This window comes from Ranitomeya variabilis, chromosome 2 (assembly GCF_051348905.1).
Source record: "Ranitomeya variabilis isolate aRanVar5 chromosome 2, aRanVar5.hap1, whole genome shotgun sequence".
Lineage (NCBI taxonomy): Eukaryota > Metazoa > Chordata > Amphibia > Anura > Dendrobatidae > Ranitomeya > Ranitomeya variabilis.
Window position 1 is genome coordinate 335,409,756 of NC_135233.1, and position 23,783 is coordinate 335,433,538.

Sequence of the window (23,783 nt, forward strand, 5' to 3'; positions counted from 1 at the left end):
CGGACTCTAAAGTGAATTGTGAAAGAGGATCGCAAGACCACGGCTCCGAAAATCACTGCTGAGCTCAATGAACACCTACAGAACCCAGTTTCCATGAAAACTGTTCATCGGGAGCTGCACAAATCTGGATTCCACGGAAGAGCTGCAATTAGAAAACCGCTGCTCTCAATGAAAAATGTTTAGAAGCGTTTAGAGTGGTGTAGAAACCTCCAGAATTGGTCCCTCGAGCAGTGGAAACGTGATATTCTCAGAAGAATCATCGTTTACCCTATTTCCGACCTCTAGCCGAGTGTACTTTTGGAAACATCCGAAAGAAGCATTCCATCCAAACATGGCGGAGGTTCTGTGATGATCTGGGGTGCTATTTCGTGGAGATCCACCGGGCCAATGATATCCCTTCATGGAAAAATTAACAGCCAAGATTATTTAGGCATTTTGGGCGACCACGTGCATCCAATGGTTCAAGCACTGTTCCCGAAGGGGAACGCCATCTTTCTGGATGATAATGCACCAATTCATACAGCTAGAATCCTTAAAGCATGGCACGAGGAACATTCCAATGAAGTTGAGCATCTCATCTGGCCCCCACAATCCCCAGACCTCAACATTATTGAGCATTTATGGTCGATTTTAGAGATTCAAGTTGGACGTCGATTTCCGCCGTCATCATCGCTCAAAGAACTGGAGAGTGTTTTAACTGCAGAATGGGCTAAAATTCCTTTGAAAAAAAATTCACACCTTGTATGAATCCATACCTCGGAGAATTGAGGCTGTAATAGCCGCAAAAGGTGGACCTACACCATATTAAACTAGCTTTTGTTGATGTTTCCAGGTGTTTCCATTATTTTGTCCAACCCTTGTATGTATATAAGCATACACAGCATATATATCTCTATAGTGGTTAGCTAACTGCTTTCTGATAGACTAACTAACCCCTTCACACGGTTCTCTTTTTTTGTTTATAACTCTGTATATATATATATATATATATATATATATATATATATATATATATATATATATATATATATATATATATACATACACAGTTCAGACCAAAAGTTTGGACACACCTTCTCATTTAAAGATTTTTCTGTATTTTCATGACTATGAAAATTGTACATTCACACTGAAGGCATCAAAACTATGAATTAACACATGTGGAATTATATACTTAACAATAAAGTGTGAAACAACTGAAAGATGCTATGGTAGCCATGCTGGTTCAGTATGCCTTCAATTTTGAATAAATCCCCAACAGTGTCACCAGCAAAGCACCCCCACACCATCACTCCTCCATGCTTCACTGTGGGAACCAGGCATGTAGAGTCCATCCGTTCACCTTTTCTGCGTCGCACAAAGACACGGTGGTTGGAACCAAAGATCTCAAATTTGGATTCATCAGACCAAAGCACAGATTTCCACTGGTCAATGTCCATTCCTTGTGTTCTTTAGTCCAAACAAGTCTCTTCTGCTAGTTGCCTGTCCTTAGCAGTGGTTTCCTAGCAGCTATTTTACTATGAAGGCCTGCTGCACAAAGTCTCCTCTTAACTGTTGTCGTAGAAATGTGTCTGCTGCTAGAACTCTGTGTGGCATTGACCTGGTCTCTAATCTGAGCTGCTGTTAACCTGCGATTTCTGAGGCTGGTGAATCGGATAAACTTATCCTCAGAAGCAGATGTGACTCTTGGTCTTCCTTTCCTGGGGCGGTCCTCATGTGAGCCAGTTTCTTTGTAGCGCTTGATGGTTTTTGCAACTGCACTTGGGGACACTTTCAAAGTTTTCCCAGTTTTTCAGGCTGACTGACCTTCATTTCTTAAAGTAATGATGGCCACTCGTTTTTCTTTACTTAGAATTTGTATTATGGCAAGAAAAAAGCAGCTAACAGTCTATTCAGTAGTATCAGCTGTGTATCCACCAGACTTCTGCACAACACAACTGATGGTCCCAACCCCATTTATAAGGCAAGAAATCCCACTTATTAAACCTGACAGGGCACACCTGTGAAGTGAAAACCATTTCCGGTGACTACCTCTTGAAGCTCATCAAGAGAATGCCAAGAGTGTGCAAAGCAGTCATCAAAGCAAAAGGTGGCTACTTTGAAGAACCTAGAATATAAGGCCGAAGACACACTGGAGCGAGATACGGACGAGTCTCGCTGGTTAAAAGCAAGCTGTTGTACCGGCACTCCGGAGCGGAGCGTGCAGCTCCGTGTATTACTATGCAGCTGCACGCTCCGCTCCGGTGCCACAGCTTGCTTTTAACCAGCGAGACTCGGCCGTATCTCGCACCAGTGTGTCTCCGGCCTAAGACATATTTTCAGCTGTTTCACACTTTTTTTTGTATATAATTCCACATGTGTTAATTCACATAAGTCATAGTTTTGATGCCTGCAGTGTAAATTTACAATTTTCATAGTCATGAAAATACAGAAAAATCTTTAAATGAGAAGGTGTGTCCAAACTTTTGGTCTGTACTGTATGTGTATATATATATATATATATATATATATATATATATATATATATATATATATATATATATACACATACATATTCACAAATAAGGAACGGCACAAACTTTAAACTTATCTCCGGGTGCAATTTCCTCCAGGTAACCTGTTCACCGGTTAACTCAAATGCATAAAGTCCAAAAAAAAAGGCAGCACTCCATTTTCCATATGACTGTGCAGAGTTTAATCAGACCACATGTCTGTGCAGCGACGTTTCGGCTCTGAATGAGCCTTTCTCAAGCAGTGGTTACATCAGCTGTGTGCATATTTATACCTTTTTAACATGATCCTTAATAAGTGCCATTTGTGTTCAATAAGATGCAATACAATTATAAAATCCTTCACATGTTCAATTTGCCCTCTAGTGGTACCTTTGTAAAGTGCATATGTGCTTTTGTGCAAAATAAGTAAACCAATCCATCCAAACATTGTACTGTATATATTATGTTCATATTCCACTTGTTCTTACCCCCAGTGTGACCCGCTACTAATGGAGGACAGCATTTTTCTCAGCGTTCCTACGATTCAACTGCGCATGTCCAGCGCGTCATATGACTATGTCGGGCTGCCGGCCAATCCACATATCAGAATACCGGCGCATGCGCAAACGCGCTATATGTCGCCATCTTTGTAGTGGCATATCATCCTGTTATGCTAATCCATTATTCTATGGCGGGCGCGGGAGCTTGGGCATTCAACACCGTCTTGATCACATAATCTTGCTAAACAGCGGGCAGTCTTTTCCAGCACCACCAACTTTGTAGTGTCATCATCTGATGATGCCCGCATTATTTTTTAGATACAATGTGCATAACACTGCCCTGACTTCCCAGGCTCAGCCTTCCCCAGGCCATCTCCCGAGGGTCACATAGCGTTCCACCAGTTGCAATTAACCCTCTCAGGTCAAACTGCCCCAAGTTTGAACCACTATATAGCAGCAGCACTTTTTTTTTTTTTTTTCCACCAGACTTCTGCACAACACAACTGATGGTCCCAACCCCATTTATAAGGCAAGAAATCCCACTTATTAAACCTGACAGGGCACACCTGTGAAGTGAAAACCATTTCCGGTGACTACCTCTTGAAGCTCATCAAGAGAATGCCAAGAGTGTGCAAAGCAGTCATCCAAGCAAAAGGTGGCTACTTTGAAGAACCTAGAATATAAGGCATATTTTCAGCTGTTTCACACTTTTTTTGTATATAATTCCACATGTGTTAATTCACATAAGTCATAGTTTTGATGCCTGCAGTGTGAATTTACAATTTTCATAGTCAGGAAAATACAGAAAAATCTTTAAATGAGAAGGTGTGTCCAAACTTTTGGTCTGTACTGTATATATATATATACATATATACCTCAATGTCCTTCATGGAGGTCCTCAAGGACACAAAAAAGGAAGACTCTGTGAAATAGTGGAGAGTCACGTTAATGCCACGTTCACACATTTAGAAATTGATCAGCATTTTACATCAATATTTGTAATACAAAATCAGGAGGAAAAGTATAATAGGAACACGTCACCACTTCTGTATTTATCACGCACTCCCTGTTTTGGCTTACAAATACTGATGTAAAATGCTGAACGTGTGCACGTGGTCTTAGGGCTACAATCAGATATATGCCAAATATGCTTATACAGACTTTCTTGATTGTCAGCACAGCTTACCTTGATTTTGTTTTCTTCTATTAAGTACAATGCCATAGCCTTTGCCAATGCTTCAAAGAAAAACCACGAGTACTGAAAAAATAATGACATTCCAATTTGATAATTAGATATAGAATACATTGCAATGGTTTTATACCGTTTGCAAAAAGAAAAGCATTTAAAGTGTAATGTAAAAGAATTTAACCTGTAATGACCACACGGCCACTTCAACACCATCGTGCTACTGCAACCCTCGACCTACTGTCTCCTTCCCCATAATCCTGTAGAATGTAAGCCCGCAAGGGCAGGGTCCTCTCCCCTCTGTACCAGTCTGTCATTGTTAATTTGTTTACTGTGAGTGATATTTGTATTTTGATGTAACCCCGTCTCATGTACAGCACCATGGAATTAATGGTGCTATATAAATGAATAATAATAATAATATTAAAGTGGTTGTCCGGTGAACACAAGTTATAACCTATCCAAACGATAGCCAAGAACTTATTGATCAGTGGGGGTCCAACTGCTCGGACCTGCACTGCTCAGCAGAATGGGTAATTTTATTCCCTTTAAAAAGGAACAAGTCGGATAACCAACCGCAACGCCATTTATATCCTATAGAGCTGATGGAAAAAACTGAGTGCAGCGCTAGGGAGTTCCATAGGGCATGAATGGAGCAGTGGTTAAGCATGCACACTGCAGCAGTCCCCCTTTCTGCTGTTAGGTAGAAGTCCACATGGTAGGACCCTGTGAATAAGTGATAACTTGTTTTCACTGGACAGCCCCTTTAATAACTAGTATCTAAACACAATGAACACTCTAGAAGGTATAGGGGGAAATTCATCAAATATTTTCAGCCAATCTTCAGGTTTACTACAATCTGACTTTTTTGCGACACGCATAGATGCTTCTCCATTACTAAGCAGTGGGCTTGATGTCACCGGAAAATACAAAGGTGACATCAACCCCACAAATGTGAACCTCACTTGCCACCACTATCGGGAAGCGCCTTTTAGGGGGTGGCTGCAGGCTGCTATTTTTAGGCTGGGGGGGGGACCAATATCTATGGCCCTTTACCAGCCTGAGCAGTAGTCCCATCAGCTGATGTCAGTGACCGGAGGAAAACTATTTACCTCTGATCACTGCTGTAGGCTCACGCTATCATTTGACAGTGTGGGAACCACAGCTCTCTGACTAGCGGTAATGATTTTACTGCTAATCAGAGGCAGTGTCTGCCGCACTGTCATGCACATTCAAGTGAATGGGGTCCGGGTACTGTCCTGGTACCTGAACCCAAACTTTTTTCTTTTTTTTAACTGTTCGGCCAAACTCAAACATCCAGGGCTCCGCAGATATCTAGTGAGAACACAACTTTCCCTTACATACCCAGTAATATATATAATTATCTGTTTAACCTATGTGTCTACAAGTCATAAAAAAAGAAAGTATCGTATTTTTCGGACTATAAGACGCACCCAGGTTTTAGAGGTGGAAAATAGGGAAAAAAATATTTGAAGCAAAAAAGGTGGTAAAATATTAACCCCTTCACCCCCAAGGGTGGTTTGCACGTTAATGACCAGGCCAATTTTTACAATTCTGACCACTGTCCCTTTATGAGGTTATAACTCTGGAACGCTTCAACGGATCCTGGTGATTCTGACACAGTTTTCTCGTGACATATGTGTACTTCATGATAGTGGTAAAATTTCTTTGATATTACCTGCGCTTATTTGTGAAAAAAAACGGAAATTTGGCGAAAATTTTGAAAATTTCGCAATTTTCCAACTTTGAATTTTTATGTAATTAAATCACAGAGATATGTCACACAAAATACTTAATAAGTAACATTTCCCACATGTCTACTTTACATCAGCACAATTTTTGAACCAAAATTTTTTTTTGTTAGGGAGTTATAAGGGTTAAAAGTTGACCAGCAATTTCTCATTTTTACAACACCATTTTTTTTTAGGGACCACATCTCATTTGAAGTCATTTTGAGGGGTCTATATGATAGAAAATACCCAAGTGTGACACCATTCTAAAAACTGCACCCCTCAAGGTGCTCAAAACCACATTCAAGAAGTTTATTAACCCTTCAGGTGTTTCACAGGAATTTTTGGAATGTTTAAATAAAAATGAACATTTAACTTTTTTTCACACAAAATTTACTTCAGCTCCAATTTGTTTTATTTTACCAAGGGTAACAGGAGAAAATGGACCCTAAAAGATGTTGTACAATTTGTCCTGAGTACGCCGATACCCCATATGTGGGGGTAAACCACTGTTTGGGCGCAAGGGAGAGCTCGGAAGGGAAGGAGCGCCATTTGACTTTTCAATGCAAAATTGACTGGAATTGAGATGGGACGCCATGTTGCGTTTGGAGAGCCCCTGATGTGCCTAAACATTGAAACCCCCCACAAGTGACACTATTTTGGAAAGTAGACCCCCTAAGGAACTTATCTAGAGGTGTGGTGAGCACTTTTACCCACCAAGTGCTTCACAGAAGTTTATAATGCAGAGCTGAAAAAATAAAACAAAAATTTTTTCCCACAAAAATTATTTTTTAGCCCCCAGTTTTGTATTTTCCCGAGGGTAACAGGAGAAATTGGACCCCAAAAGTTGTTGTCCAATTTGTCTCGAGTACGCTGATACCCCATATGTGGGGGGAACCACCGTTTGGGCGCATGGGAGGGCTCGGAAGGGAAGGAGCGCCATTTGGAATGCAGACTTAGATTAAATGGTCTGCAGGCGTCACATTGCGTTTGCAGAGCCCCTAATGTACCTAAACAGTAGAAACCCCCACAAGTGACACAATTTTGGAAAGTAGACCCCCTAAGGAACTCATCTAGATGTGTTGTGAGAGCTTTGAACCCCCAAGTGTTTCACTACAGTTTATAACACAGAGCCGTGAAAATAAAAAATATTTTTTTTTCCACAAAAATTATTTTTTAGCCCCCAGTTTTGTATTTTCCCAAGGGTAACAGGAGAAATTGGACCCCAAAAGTTGTTCTCCAATGTGTTCCGAGTACGCTGATACCCCATATGTTGGGGTAAACCCCTGTTTGGGCACACGGGAGAGCTCGGAAGGGAAGGAGCACTGTTTTACTTTTTCAACGCAGAATTGGCTGGAATTGAGATCGGACACCATGTCGCGTTTGGAGAGCCCCTGATGTGCCTAAACAGTGGAAACCCCCCAATTATAACTGAAACCCTAATCCAAACACACCCCTAACCCTAATCCCAACGGTAACCTTAACCACACCTCTAACCCAGACACACCCCTAACCCTAATCCCAAAACTATTCCCAACCGTAAATGTAATCCAAACCCTAACCCTAACTTTAGCACCAACCCTAACCCTAACTTTAGCCCCAACCCTAACTGTAGCCTTAACCCTAGCCCCAACCCTAGCCCCAACCCTAGCCCCAACCCTAACCCTAGCCCTAGCCCTAACCCTACTGGGAAAATGGAAATAAATACATTTTTTAAATTTTTTAATTTTTCCCTAACTAAGCAGGTGATGAAGGAGGGTTTGATTTACTTTTATAGTGGGTTTTTTAGCGGATTTTTATGATTGGCAGCCGTCACACACTGAAAGACGCTTTTTATTGCAAAAAATATTTTTTGCGTTACCACATTTTGAGAGCTATAATTTTTCCATATTTGAGTCCACAGAGTCATGTGAGGTCTTGTTTTTTGCGGGACGAGTTGACATTTTTTTATTGGTAACATGTTCGGGCACGGGAGATTTTTTGATTGCTTTTTATTCCGATTTTTGTGAGGCAGAATGACCAAAAACCAACTATTCATGAATTTCTTTTGGAGGAGGCGTTTATACCGTTCCGCGTTTGGTAAAATTGATAAGACAGTTTTATTCTTCGGGTCAGTACGATTACAGCGATACCTCATTTGTATCATTTTTTTTTATGTTTTGGCACTTTTATACGATAAAAACTATTTTATAGAAAAAATAATTATTTTGGCATCGCTTTATTCTGAGGACTATAACTTTTTTATTTTTTCGCTGATGATGCTGTATGGCGGCTCGTTTTTTGCGGGACAAGATGACGTTTTCAGTGGTACCACGGTTATTTATATCCGTCTTTTTGATCGCGTGTTATTCCACTTTTTGTTTGGCGGTATGAGAATAAAGCGTTGTTTTTTGCCTCGTTTTTTTTTTTTTTTTTTTACGGTGTTCACTGAAGGGGTTAACTAGTGATATAGTTTTATAGGTGGGGTCGTTGCGGACGCGGCGATACTAAATATGTGTACTTTTATTGTTTGATTTTTTTTTATTTAGATAAAGAAATGTATTTATGGGAATAATATATATATTTTTTTCTTTATTTAGGATTTTTTTTTCTTTTTTTTTTTACACATGTGGAAATGATTTTTTTTTACTTTTTTACTTTGTCCCAGGGGGGGACATCACAGATCGCTGATCTGACAGTTTACACAGCACTCTGTCAGATCACCGATCTGAGTTCCAGTGCTGCAGGCTTACCAGAGCCTGGTCTGCACCCGGAAGTAATCCCTGCAGGACCCGGATGCAGCCCCGTGGCCATTTTGGATCCGGGGCCTGCAGGGATAGGAGTTAAGAGACCCTCGCAGCAACGCGATCACATCGCGTTGCTCCGGGGGTCTCAGGGATGCCCGCAGGGAGCCCCCTCCCTGCGCGATGCTTCCCTGTATCGCCGGCACACAGCGATCATGTTTGATCGCGGTGTGCCGGGGGTTAATGTGCCGGGGGCGGTCCGTGACCGCTCCTGGCACATAGTGTCGTATGTCAGCTGCGATAGGCAGCTGACACCCGGCCGCGATCGGCGGCGCTCCCCCCGTGAGCGCGGCCGATCGCGCTGGACGTACTATTCCGTCTTTGGGAATTAGGGCCCACCCCACATGGACGGAATAGTACGTCCAATGGCAGAAAGGGGTTAAATAACAAACATACTATTATATGTGTTGTTATTATATATAATAGTATGCTATTATGTTGGAAGCTACAGGACCAGTGTGGTGGCTGTAAAGTACTATATGAAGACGCTGGAGGGTGAGTATAAGAATGGGGGCACAGGGCTTATATTTAAAGCACCACTCCAGCACTGAAAAATAACACTGGAGTGCTGCTTTAAGAACCCATGGGAGAACTATAATTCCCAGCATGTCCTGCAGATCCTATGGCATGCTGGGAGTTACAGTTCACCACAGGAGTGGCAGAGTGCTTTATCGTGTGTTGTAGTGACTAACCTTTTAATTGTGGCAGCCAGCCAGCTGTGATGAGGTAAAATGCTGGAGCTTCCCATCCCATGACATCACAGAGCTCTCCCTGCCCCTCCACAGGAGGAAGCTTGCAGATTGTAGTGTGGTGTCTGCAGGACCTGTGATGACATCAAGAAGAGGGAGGGCTCTGTGCTGCCATGTGATGCTCCAGCCCGCCCTCTTCATGACATCACACAGGTCCTTGTGCTGGAGCACTCAGCATCCAGCACAGCCCCGCAGGCAGGTATGCAGCAATCTTGTCCCCTCTGGCCCCTGCTGCTGCCTCCTCCACCAGACACACAGACTGCAGGAATCCAGCGCTGGGGAAAGCATGTGTTTCAGTGAAGGAGAATTCATTTGCTGCTCACTGCTCAGCTGACAGGTGGGCGGGGAAGCAGCTAATGAATATTCACTGCACTTTAATGATCGGGACCATATGGTTTCCCCAGCTGATTCCTGAAGCCTCCTGAAGCCAGGCAGGGACATTTTTCTGCCTCCTGCCTCCCAGTGTAATCCCACTTGCTGCTGCCCCCTCCCCACCTTACATCCCTACCATAAGACGCACCCACACTTTCCTCCCAAATTTGGAGGAAAAAAGTGCGTCTTATGGTCAGAAAAATACGGTAAACCTTACTCCAAATATATGCTTTAACTTAACAGGCCATAAATAAAACCAATGACCAGACGTTCCTGCCGCTCGATAAATTGAGTAGCCGCATTTATCACTTATCTGGTGCATGCTATGACCATAACTGCAAATATACACCATCCACTCTCTTTCCTGAGCCTCAGTTCTGGCCGCTGTACTATCGCACAAGTTACATGCACCAAACTAAATATTTTTCATTGATTTCAACATTCAATCTGTAGGGCCAGTCACTAATATTATAGACAGTTACAGATCTATATATCTATTTTCATTTGTAAAGCTTTATATTGCACAATCGTCAACTTCACACATTAATATCAAACTTAAATCAGGACCACAGATCAGCTGTAACATTGATAAGGGGTTGTCCACCTTTAGGGACAATTTATTATTTTTACTTAAATGCACGTGCTTTGGACTTTTATGTCCTCGTTAGAGGAGCCAATATTTAACTCCTCCCTCCCGGAAGGTACATCGACTTACTCACGACCCAGGTTGCCCTGTCGTGTCCCCTTGCTCAGGCTCCCACATTCCAGGCTTGCCATGCGTTGCAGAGCTCCCTTGGCGGCCCGCTTAGGGAGCGTACACTTCCAGTCTCTTAAAAAGACAGGGCACACAATCCTATGTGTCCCCAGCCAATAGCTGGGAGGCACTTAGTACTTAAGGCACCTCCACCAGTAGGGAAGTGCATAAGCGACAATTGAGTTTTGGCAGTCTGCTAGCTGCAAGCCCGCTGTCAGGTTCCTATACCTGTATTTGTTCTAGTACGTGTTCTAGTCTGATCTGTATCTGCACTTCATGTCCGAAACAGCTCCTGCAGTATTTGAACCTGAAACCACTCCAGCGCAACCTGAAACACCTCAACCTGAAATTGCTTTGGTGGTTCATGAACCCACAACTGCACCTGTGGTACCTGAGCCTGAAACCGTTCCAGCGATACATGAACCTGAAACCACACTTGCGGTACCAGAGCCTGAGATCGTTCCAGCGGAATTTGAACCAGTACCAGTGCTTCCTACCCTGTTCCGCCTATACCATCCTTTCAACCAAGTATACAGTCCGTCTTGGACTCCGAGTCTGTGTCTACTGTCCTACTGCTGCAGTAGCGAGATCTGTCCTGGAGTAGCAATTGGCATTCAACTGTGGCCCGAGTTTAACCACACCATCAGGGATGCTAGTGAAAATCCCAGGTGGTGGCCTATTTTCGCCCCACAAGGCTCTCCATGGCCTGTTGACTATTTCCTGACAGCTAACGATCATTCTGTGAGCATAAAATGTTTGTCCACCTGTTCAAACTACCAGGATTTTCACTAAAGAAGCCAGTAGTCAAAAGTAGACTTGCAATTTTTTTTTAGGGATTAACTTCTACCTTGACTCACTGATGACCCACAAACTATTGACAATTAGAGCCTAAAAATCAGTATGGAAATATGCATGTGTGAACATTGGTGTAAATGTTAAAATAATAAACAAATGAAAATAACTCATAGGCTATGTCCCCATGGTCAGTAATCGTCAGCGCTTTGGATGCAGCACATGCCTGCTCCCTCCAAAGTGCTGCCGGATTTTCAACGCAGGAGATTCCGCATGTGTTCATTGAACCGTTCTGAATCACCGCGTCCAATACATTGGACTGGTGATATTTATCTTGCGGAGACCGAGCGTCTCCGCAAGATAAATAGACATGCTGCGGTCTGGAAAGACGCGGCGCATGTCCGTCTCAGCAGGGAAGCCGCGGGCGCCAGTCCGCGCATAGTGGAGATGGGATTTCTTGAAATCCCATCTACCATGCTGTAACATCTGGACGCTGTGGGTTGGACGTTGCGGATGTACGCAGCGTCCAACCCACAGTGTTTACTGACCGTGGGAACATACCCTTACAAGAGCGAGAGAAACGTTTGTAAATGGCAGCCACACACTGACATAATCTAGAGAAAACACAGGCCACATTACCTTAAGTAACTTATTTATTGCCAAGAAATCAGCTGACTGCTTTAGAACAGTAATCATTGTGGTTGCCAAAATCTCATGGAGCGTCTTGCTTTGCGATGAAGACAGCTTCTGTGTTTTAAAGACATACTGTAAAAAATACACAACAATGATCAGTAACGAAAAACAGCAAAGACAGAAGCAAACGTTTATATTCATAAATTGTAGTGCAACTAATCAAGGTTACATGCTAAAGGGAGTGTCTCATATATTAATCATAAGTTATAGTTTGTCATTACCTATCTTTTATTGAGGATAAGCTAAAGAATCATGCAACATTTCTGATATTTAAATTATCACTTTTGTTTCAAAAAACTTTGCATAAATCAATAGTTCAAGTAAATAAAATAAACTTTTTAATATAACTTTGCAGATAATTCTGCTTCTTCCTATACTTAAAAGCCACTTGTTCTCCCTCCTCTTGTCTCATCATTTATTAAAAAAAAGTACTAAAATCCGTTTTGATTTAAGCAAGATGGACTGCCAGATCACTGCGGCATCAGGTCACAGAGCCTATCAAAGTATGGAGAATAGAGAAGCAGGGAAAGGCACTGATACAGATGCTGCAGCAACTTCATGCAAGTAATTTATCTGACTTCAGTGCTGGATTCACAGCTACATTGATTAGTTCTGCTGAATAAAGTCCTCCATGCTGCTACTTCATCTGTCTGTGTGCTACACAGAGAAAATAGAGCAGGAATCCATCTTTGTATGTTGGGTATATGAGACCTCATAGCAGCTATTCTCCACCCACCAGCTCAGAGTAAACTAAAAATTAGAGATGGAGTATGCACAGGGGAAAGCTGGTGAAAAATGCAGGATACAAATGATATGACTGTCAGAAATAGTGTTATTCCTCATGTACACACATAACAGCTTATTCTGATAAGACACCTGAAATGACAGGTATGCTTTAAAATGGTAGAGTCACCTCACAGATAAGGGTTAGATATTTTAAGGAGACATATTGTCAGCTTTGCTCTTCAGCATGAGGGGGTGGGGGGAGTTGCAGCTCCTTTGCTTTGCTCTGCAGTAATTATGGGCTCTGGTAACTTGCAGGGGGACGCTATTTGTTAGAGAAATTACAGGTCTTTCTTGGCCAGCTTGAAGGAGGACCACATTTGTCAGAATGTAGACTGTTCTACAACATATGTTTTAGTGAAGTTGTCCTCCTCCTGTCTGCAATACCTGTTTAGGAACTGATCCAAGTTAATTGGAGAGGTCCTCTTTTTGTCCTTCAGCCATGGTGAATGAAGGCTTGAGAGTCCCAGCCATGAACAACATGCAGGATATGTTTGCTCACTCTTTTGCTCAGTTACATTTCCTTGAATTTTTCTTTAACTTTCTCAAAGCGTGGTGGACTATACTTAAGGTTCATCTTACCTTTATAAAAGACCGAAGGTAGTGATCTAAACCTTCTTCATGGCACTTGGACACAATATGGAGAAGCACCCTTCAATGAAAACATGAATTTAATTATATGAAATAGAAAATTCAGCACATGGCCTACTTACTTATATATTATATATGGTTATATATTGTTAACTTCAATGGACACATGAAAGAAGCCAATGCTACAATATGAAAGTGGTTTTGCTGGTGCAAAAATCCACGGATGAGGCTTCTCTTAGGCAGCAATTATCATGGTCTGCCTATATGTGAACTTTAAAGGGGTCTTCCCATTTCCAAGATCCTATCCCAATATGTAGTAGGTATAATAATAATAATAATAATAATAATAGCAAATACCTCCAATTAGAAATGTAGTATAGTTTTTCTGATTCGCTATGTCTCTTTCTTCATATTCAGGCATTGCAGGACCTTAAGTATCCATGGATACGACCACTATCAACTAGCTAACTGTAACTATATCAGTGGTCGTAACCATGGATACCTAAGGTCCTACAATGCTGCCTGCACATGAGGAAAGAGACATAGGAAATCAGAAAAATTCGGTATTTGTATAATAATGTATGATATGTTCCATATTTGGTCAGTATTTTCCATCAGTATTTGTAAGCCAAAACCAGGAGTGGGTGATAAATACAGAAGTGGTGACGTGTTTGTATTATACTTTTCCTCTGATTGTTCCACTCCTGGTTTTGGCTTACAAATACTGATGGAAAATACTGACCAAATACTGAACTCTGATCAGAGTATGAACACAGTGTGATCCGATTCTCTCGGATAAGGAGAAGATGGAAAAAAAAACTGCTCCATCTTTTCCATTCTGTTAGTCCCGAAATCAGACATCGCTCAGATGTCATCGGAATGCAGTCCAATTATTTCCACGCACCCTTTGACTTCCATGGCCGAGTGCGATCTGAATATTGGATCAAACTCGGGCATGCTGCATTTTTTCTTTGGTCAGACTCTGTCCATGGGAAAGATCGAACATGTGCACTGCCTCACTGAATAACATGGGGATGAGTGGCATCCATCAAAACGATGGACAGCACTGTGCATGATCCCAAAGATTGATGTAAGGAATGGGATCCAGCATACACAGCAATTATTTGCTATACAATCTCAACATGTATTCATTGAACAAATTATAAAGAGGAATTTGCCAAAATATAATAGGCACAATAATAATGCACCTTACAAGGAACCTGTCAGTTGTTTCATGACGCCCAAACTACGGCTGCATAATTCACTCTGGTCTTTCACAGGAAATGTAGTTTAAAGATCCAGCTGGAGTGTATATGTAGAGATTAAACTGGTCTAGCACTCCTCTGAATGTCTTTTCCCAGCACTAATAAAGTTAATTGACAGGTCTCTTCCGAAGTACACACATAGGAGACCTGTCAGTCACTTGGAGCAGCACTGGGAGAAGCCGGCCGCACTAGTGTTGTCTATGCCTATAGTCCCCAGCAGGGTCTTTAAAATATGTTTTCTTATTAAACACCAGAGTGCAGCCCTGGATTTTTGGCAGCATGAACCAACTGATGGGTTCCCTTTAAGCTTTTGTTCCTAACATGGTAGCTTCTAATACTATTAGGAAACTTTTACTACAGACAATTGTGTATTTCAAAGCCATAAAGAACTGGGATTAAAAGAAAAAAAAAAAGAAGAACACAAGGAGCCATAGTGGTTATATGGAATCTGACAACACAAAATGACTGTTAAGACCAGGGATGCACAGTTCCGGTCATTTCCTTAGCATTGCACACAGTATAGGAATTACATGTGCAGGTGATCAAATTATCACCTGTGCAATACTAAGGAAATCCTGAAAACATGCACTGTTGGTGGCCCTTGAGGACCGGAGTTGTGCACCCCTGGTTTAGACCAAGCACAGGCACTCGGTGCACCCTCTGCATGGCTGAGCAGTTCAGTCCACCTTCTCATCTACATGTTTATCTTCTATTTCTGTATCTCTCTGGCACCTGTTAGGGCCCCGTCTCACATAGCGAGATCGCTAGCGAGATCGCTGCTGAGTCACAAGTTTTGTGACGCAACAGCGACCTCAGTAGCGATCTCGCTATGTGTGACACGTACCAGCGATCAGGCCCCTGCTGCGAGATCGCTGGTCGTGTCGGAATGGCCTGCACCTTTTTTTGGTCGTTGTGGTCCCGCTGACAGCGCTGAATCGGTGTGTGTGACACCGATCCAGCGATGTCTTCACTGGTAACCAGGGTAAACATCGGGTTACTAAGCGCAGGGCCGCGCTTAGTAACCCGATGTTTACCCTGGTTACCAGCGTAAATGTAAAAAATAACAAACAGTACATACTCACCATCTGATGCCCGTCAGGTCCCTTGCCGTCTGCTTCCTGCTCTGAGTGCCGCCGTACAGTGAGAGCACAGCACAGCAGTGACGTCACCGCTGCGCTCTGCTCTCACTGTACGGCGGCTCAGTCAGAGCAGGAAGCAGACGGCAAGGGACCTGACGGACATCAGAAGGCAAGTATGTAGTGTTTGTTATTTTTTACATTTACGCTGGTAACCAGGGTAAACATCGGGTTACTAAGCGCGGCCCTGCGCTTAGTAACCCGATGTTTACCCTGGTTACCCGGGTGCTGCAGGGGGACTTCGGCATCGTTGAAGACAGTTTCAACGATGCCAAAGTCGTTCCCCTGATCGTTGGTCGCTGGAGAGAGCTGTCTGTGTGACAGCTCCCCAGCGACCACACAGCGACTTACCAACGATCACGGCCAGGTCATATCGCTGGTCGTGATCGTTGGTAAATCGCTATGTGAGACGGGGCCTTAAAGCAACACATGTAAATCATTAATGAGGGCAAAGGAGATAGACAGAAAACAAGAAGGTAGGAAGCTGCACCGAACTTCTTGTCCATGCCCAGGATGCAAGGAGCACCTGGCTAGGGTTGAACAGTTGATTTGTGCTTACAGACTCCATCTAAGGGTGCAGTCAGATGGCCGTAATACTCACACGAGGATCAAATCGCGATCCTTGGACTGGCTGTCATCTCTCTTATCGCAAGAGTGACATCTGCATAGAAACACATACTGCCACGCTCAGATTAGGAGAGCGGGCTGCCAGTCCGCGGATTGCAATGCGATCCTCACGTGAGTATTATGGCCATCTGACTGTGCGCTCAGTGTCCATTACTTTTTTCATATACATTCTTATACAATTTCGTGGTATGACATAGGGCACTCCCTTATAATATGGATTACATTGACCTATAAGGGAGGGAATCAGGACAATTTTGTTGCAAGGAAATTACAAGATACATCCAGGGTGCAACACACTTAAGCTTCCACTAGACGGCGGACTTAGTGCACTTAACAGATATCCTGACATAATAATAATAATAATAATAATCTTTATTTTTATATAGCGCTAACATATTACGCAGCGCTTTACAGTGTATCATAGAATCTAATTTCAGGCATGTCTACTATTACCATATGAAAAGCACACTTACAGAGAACAATTTAAAGCTACTTCGTCTTCATTGGAAAGCGATGTCAAAACTTGAAAAAGCTGCATAAGCGTTACAGGTAGGAACTGTACCATTACGTGGACCTCCATGGCATGTAAACACTGCAGGGAAAGAAGACCCATCAATGGTGTAATACACACAAGCTTCCACTAGATGGCAGATATGCTCCGTTTGACAGATGTATTTTTACGGTAAATTAAATACTGTATACGTTCGGAACTTTTTTGAGACAAAAATTTGGCACTCACCAAACCAAGTCCATAAACTAACATTTCTGGTTACTGATGTCTTACAAAAGTAAAAAAAAAAAAAAAAGCCCTTACAAAGCGTACATAAATATTTGTGCTATTACTTAGCGGTTGTGTATAAAACAAAAGATTCAATGAACACAAATTCTCTTTGTCATACTCCAGCACCTCAGACCCTGCACAAGAAATTACAGAGAGTAACATTTCACTTATGCAAGGAAAAAAACCTCAACATTGTGATACTATTGCAATGACTTTACCAGCACAGGAGCTGTAAAAATAACAAGGGAGTTTAAAGACAACTTACAATTCCCTAGTCATCACATTTTTAATGGCTGCAGAACACAGGCTACTGTAAAAAGTTTTTTACAGCATGACACCTGTTTGATCCCTGACCTTTAGGCCTATGTGACAGGGAGTAAGTGTGGTTAAATAGATGTCCACCAGGATGATAGAGTGGAAAGCTGAACATCCCATCCTACTGGTATGATCTATTACTTTGAAAAACGTATTTCAGACGTCCTTAACACTTTCAAGTCTGATCACCTGTAATGCAATCTCACCGCTCATGTCAGCCTGGATAAGTGACAGTACGTTGGGCTAAAATGCGTCTAATTTATTAAAAGTATCAAAAGACTGAACTTCACTTCCGAACAAAATACTGGTGTGAACAAGTGCTTACTAAGAGTGGCCATCTCTATACATAACTAAGAAATAAAGTAGCACTCCAGCATGTAAGTACGAAATGTATGAAATTGGAATAAACATTATTTCTCTAAATAATAAGAAAAAATGGAGATACTTAGCACATAATTTGGCTAATTAATGCATGCCCAGCAGCCAACGACAAGGCGTTTTAATCACAGCAGGATCCTACCCCCCCATATATATGTAGGATATCTGCCCAGGAAACACATTAGGATAGGTCCTCAGCAAAAGAAGACTGTCTTGTCGTTGGCTGCTGGGTATGCATGAATTGGCAAAATTATGTGCTAAGTATCTTTGCTTTCTTCCTATTTTCTACAGCAGTAATGCTATTCATATTTCATGTTTACATGCTATACCGCCATAGAGTGCAACTTTGTCAATTTCTTAAACGTTTCATGCCTCCTAATAAATCTGGTGCATCACTGGCTGTCCATGTGCCAAAAAGTGAAATCTATGCATGTTATGAGCAGATGTAGATTTGCACTCTAATTTATGCCAATCTCTGTTGTAAATACAAATCTATATTAATAGTAATTTTGTATGTTCTCCCCGTGTTTCTGTGTGTTTCCTCCCACACTCTACAGACTGACGGGGAAATTACATTGTGATCCCCAATGGGGACAGTGATGATGATGTCTGTACAGCGCTGCAGAATATGATGCCGCTATAAAAGAAAATAAACAAATCTAACCCACGCATTTCTCTTAACACTTCAAAAGTGACCAAAGTGGTAAAAAGTTGCTAATTTTGTGCAAATGTGGTATAAGTTAAAATCTGTCACATTTCTACACCAGGGAACAAGGGTAAATAGTTTAATAAATTCTCCACCCCAGTGTCTGTGGAGGAATAAGCTAAGTGTAAGATATTCCTTCCATTGAGGGGACTTTAAATCAGTGAACTAGTGATGAATGAATCAAAGCCTTACTATATATACTCCAGCGCTCACTGCGGCTCTACCAATAAAAGCTGTGACGACAGCTGTAAACACTTTGTGGCAGGAAGCATTCGCTCTGGGAAAAAGTGGTGTAAGTGGCCTGAAAAAGCAATTTGTACCTTTAAATATTTCACAAGTTCCCCGGGAACATCTTTAGAGCTGGACGAGATTTTCTGGCAGTACTCGAAGAAATTGTACAGATGTAAATCCTGAAAGCAGATAATGCGTCAGTTACAGACCATTAATAATGCAAAAAAAAAAGTGACTACAACAATTAACACTTGTATTACTAGAGAAAACATTACCAGGGGGACTAGATATGGGGGAACAGAGGATGTAGCTACATGCTGGCCCTAATGCCCTGCTACCATGAGAAAAAACCACCATAACATAAATCAGACATGAAGCAGCGGCGCACGGTAACAGATTGTGTATTGGGATCCATGAGCTTAAAGCTATGAAAATAGGAAATTAATATTTTTATTAAATGGGGTTTTCCTGGAAAAAAAATATTAATAAAAACTAGTAAGTTAGATAACTTATTTATATAGTCGTAATGAAGATGTGGAATAAAATATCTAATATTAAAGGGGTTGTCCATTTCTGGACAGCCAAAGTAGCCATATTAAAAATAAAAAAAGCCACATGATTGCCTTCTGTATTGAAACTGCTCCTCCAGTGTAGGCGCTGAGTCTCTTGGTGGTCACTTGACATTGTTAGGACATGTGACCACTGCAGCCAATCAGTGAACGCTGATCGACTGCAGCCTGTCAATATACCGTCACATATAAAGACATTTAAGGATATTAATATTGGATCTTTAATGCATTTTGGATGAAGCATGTGTGCTAACGTTCTCACTCAAATAATGCAGAGTGCCTTGGTCAAAGAATCTTTCTGCAGAGCGACAACACAGCACTCAGAGAGTGGAACCAAATACACATTTATCAATATACGGTAGTTATTTAGACACCTGGCCTATCGTAGCCGCTCCGTCCTAGGTCCCGGCTGTTTGGCATCCGGTCCTGTGTTTCCTATGTCAGCACATGAGCGGGGCAGTGTATGGAGATGCCCAGCTGACTGCTGATACCAATTGCCAAGCCAGGCCCCCTTCTCCAATGCATAGACAAGGAAAGGGGGTTGGCTTGGAAATGAAAGGAAGCAGTGAGGTAATTAATACAACTATATTATTAAACTTTTTAACTTACTATTTACAACTAATTACTAGCCAATTCAATGCTAGAGTAAAATCTTAGTATATAAATTTAGGGTCAATTATGGGATTGGATAATCGAGAAATTTCAAACCTAATAAACCATTTTTTGCAACATTCAAATTTTGAAATTTTTTAAATAGGAAATAAAAGACGATCGCAGACTTAGAGGAAAAGTATATTACACTGATTACAAATGGGGCTCACAAGGATACACTTACTTGTGTGTACACAGTGGATTCCAGATGACTCCCGATTCTGAATAGTGGTTTTGCTCCATCCACCCATTTGATATCACTGCTGCTCTATAAATGCACAAAAATTGCAATGAGTACTACTATATTTATCGATCTATCAATTGTTATAAGACCTATATATTGTCCTATCTGGAAATAATGTAGATATTATCTAATATAGAATTCTAACTATTTATCTAATATATATCTATTGTTTTAATTCTTATAAATTGTTGTAATATCTATTGATTAATATGTACCGTATATACTCGAGTATAAGCCGACCCGAGTATAAGCAGAGACCCCTAATTTTGCCACAAAAAACTGGGAAAACTTAATGACTCGAGTATAAGCCTAGGGTGGGAAATGCAGCAGCTACCGATAAATGTCAAAAATAAAAATAGATACCAATAAAAGTAAAATTAACTGAGACATCAGTAGGTTAAGTGTTTTTGAATATCCATATTGAATCAGGAGCCCCATATAATGCTCTATAAAGTTCACCATGGGCCCCATAAGATACTCCATACAAAATACACCCCATATAATGTTCCATTAAGTTTATGATGGGCCCCATAAGATGCTCCATACAAAAATATGCCACATATAATGCTGCACAAAGGTTGATTATGGCCCCATAAGATGCTCCATAGAAACATTTGCCCCATACAATGCTGCATAAAGGTTGATTATGGCACCATAAGATGCTTCATACAAAAATAACCCCATATAATGCTGCATTAAGGTTGATTATGGCCCCATAAGATGCTCCATAGAAATATTTGCCCCATATGCTGCTGCTGCGATTTAAAAAAAAATGACATACTCACCTCTTGACCTGAGCAGGCGGGGAAACCGGCACATGCGATATTCACCTGTCCCCGTTCCACCGCCACGCGCCACTCTGTCTTCCGTCTCTCTGCAGTGACTGCTCAGGAAGAGGGTGGAACGCACACTAAACACGTCATCGCGCCCTCTGACCTGAACGTCACAGCTAGAGGATGCCGAAGATGGAGCGGCGTGCGACGGTGGAATGGGGACATGTGAATATCACATGGTTCACCTCCCATTATACTCACCCTCCCGGCGCGGTCCCTGCTTCTCCGATGCGATGGCGCCGGCAGCTTGTTCCTACGTCCAGTGGTCACTGGTACCGCTCATTAAAGTAATGAATATGCGGTTCCACGCCTATGGGTCCATATTCATTACTTTAATGAGCGGTACCACGTGACTGCTGATCACAGGAATAGCTGCGTGCGCCGGAGAAGCAGGGACATGCAGAGACGCGCCGGGAGCAGGTGAGTATGATGGACAGCTGCCGCTCCCCCTCCCCCACCGACCCCCTGGGACTATGACTCTAGTATAAGCCGAGAGGGGCACTTTCAGCCTAAAAAAGTGGGCTGAAAATAGGGATTTTTGTGTACTCACCGTAAAATCCTTTTCTCCGAGCCATTCATTGGGGGACACAGACCATGGGTGTATGCTGCTGCCACCAGGAGGCTGACACTAAGTATTACAAAGAAAGTTAGCTCCTCCCCTGCAGTATACACCCCTCTGCTGGCTCCCAGCTAACCAGTTCGGTGCAAAAGCAGTAGGAGATCAATAACAACATATAAGCGTATAGCATGTCACATTATATATGAGAGAGTATAACATATCAAATGATAAAAACAAATACAACTAATAATAGGGAGGGAGCTGTGTCCCCCAATGAATGGCTCGGAGAAAAGGATTTTACGGTGAGTACACAAAAATCCCTATTTCTCCTTCGCCTCATTGGGGGACACAGACCATGGGACGTCCCAAAGCAGTCCCTGGGTGGGGACAACATCCGATCAGGACGTGTAACCGCTACTTACAAGTGCGCCAAGGCGGCCTGCAAAGTCCGCCTGCCCAGACTCACATCTGTGGAAGTGTGTGAATTATAGTGCTTCAAGAATGCATGCGGACTGGAGGAATTCGCAAGCTTGCGGTCGTGCTTGCCGACGCCTGGTGCCTAGAGCCCTGAGACAGGGAGATAGGCTGACATCTAGCACGGAAGGACTCCTGGATGGTGAAAAGAATCCACCAGGCTAACGTGGCCGATGAACACGGCTAAACCCTTCCTGTGACCGTCGGGAAGCCTACTTACCATCGAGAAGCCCAAGCAAAGTCCAACCTTCGGAAGGACGCCGTCCTCGATACGTACCCACTTGGAGCACTCACTTCTTCCAGATTATCTAGAACCCATTCCGTTGTGTGGACTGGAGCCGAAAGATGAGAGGACGATGCCCCTGCAACAGTGGGAATACAAAACCACCTTGGCAACGAGGGAAGGGGATGGCTTGAGGGCAACGTTGCATTGATGGTAATAAGGAAAAAAGACTGAAAGAAAACAGAGTGGCAAGCTCTGAAGACTCATCAGGATGACAAGAACGCAGAGAAAAAAGGGGAGTGACGTTCCCTGATAGTAAAGTCTTTCTGGATCGAAAAAGGAGTCTACTGTAAGATCCCCAGGACCATTAAGGTCCCCCAGATCTAACGGTACGCGGTAGGGAAGAACTACAGGGGAAGGCTCCCTGCGAGAAAGTCCATATTTCCAGTTTTGACGACATAAGACGGAGAAATACTAGTACCGCAAGCGAGAAAACCTGACATGGTCAGTGCGGGTCTCCCGGGATCACTGGGGGCCTTTTCTGCTTCCAAAAATATCTCAGACGTAGTGGAAGAGGAGTTATGGAAATTGGTACCGTGGAAAAACGGAGCATGCACTGCGATGGACTTGGATCTTGAAGCCAAACCATGAACTGGAGTACATTGGCGTTCAGCTTGGACGCCATCCGACCTACATCTGGAGTACTCCAGTGAAGGCAGATGTGAAGGAAGACTTCCGAGTGAAGTTCCCACTCACTTGAGGAGAAAACCCTGACGGCTGAATATGTCAGCCGCCCAGTGTTCTACTCCAGGGACATGTACTGTTGAGATCACCGAATGATAGATCTCGGCCCATCAGAGAGTGCGAGGTACCTCGGCCATGGCGCTTGACTGTGGGTACCTGCGAAATGATTGACGTATGGCACAGCCGTGGCATTATCCAAATTGAAGACGGATGGTTGACCCGCCTAAAGGCAGTGGACCTGCTGTAGGATTAGCCGTACTGTACGGATCCCCAGAGAAATGATCCGGAGAAGAAGACGGGCATTGGTATCCCTAATAACCATTGGACCAGAAGAAGGCTCTGGATGAGGAAGGAGCTTAGAGACTACCTTTTGAAAGCCTGATTGACTTGCTGAAAACGAGCGGAGCAAAAGAAAACTACTTCCGTTTTCGTCTTATTGCTCAGAACCCTCCTAGCTAATTGAATGAACCGAGGGAATGAGTGATCAAGTGCACAAGCTCCGTGTTGAAGGGCCACGACCTTGACTCGAGAGAGAGAATTACCATCCTTCTTGTGCAGGATCATCGTCAAAGAGGATCTGCTGGGCTGGGAATGAGGAAAA

At 42.7% G+C, this 23,783-nt stretch overlaps 1 protein-coding gene across 5 annotated transcripts in view; it reads right to left on the reverse strand.

Moving 5' to 3' along the window:
* The window catches only part of DOCK11 (dedicator of cytokinesis 11), a 395,594-nt gene that overhangs the window by 252,707 nt on the left and 119,104 nt on the right, over positions 1-23,783 (reverse strand). For all 5 annotated transcript variants that reach the window (XM_077285361.1, XM_077285359.1, XM_077285358.1 and 2 more), the window contains exons 22-27: positions 20,290-20,373; positions 18,975-19,064; positions 16,948-17,066; positions 13,438-13,507; positions 12,019-12,144; positions 4,179-4,250 (exon numbers count right to left, since the gene is read on the reverse strand). In XM_077285361.1, coding sequence (XP_077141476.1) covers positions 4,179-4,250; positions 12,019-12,144; positions 13,438-13,507; positions 16,948-17,066; positions 18,975-19,064; positions 20,290-20,373 — 561 coding nt within the window. The remainder of the gene's footprint in view (positions 1-4,178; positions 4,251-12,018; positions 12,145-13,437; positions 13,508-16,947; positions 17,067-18,974; positions 19,065-20,289; positions 20,374-23,783) is intronic.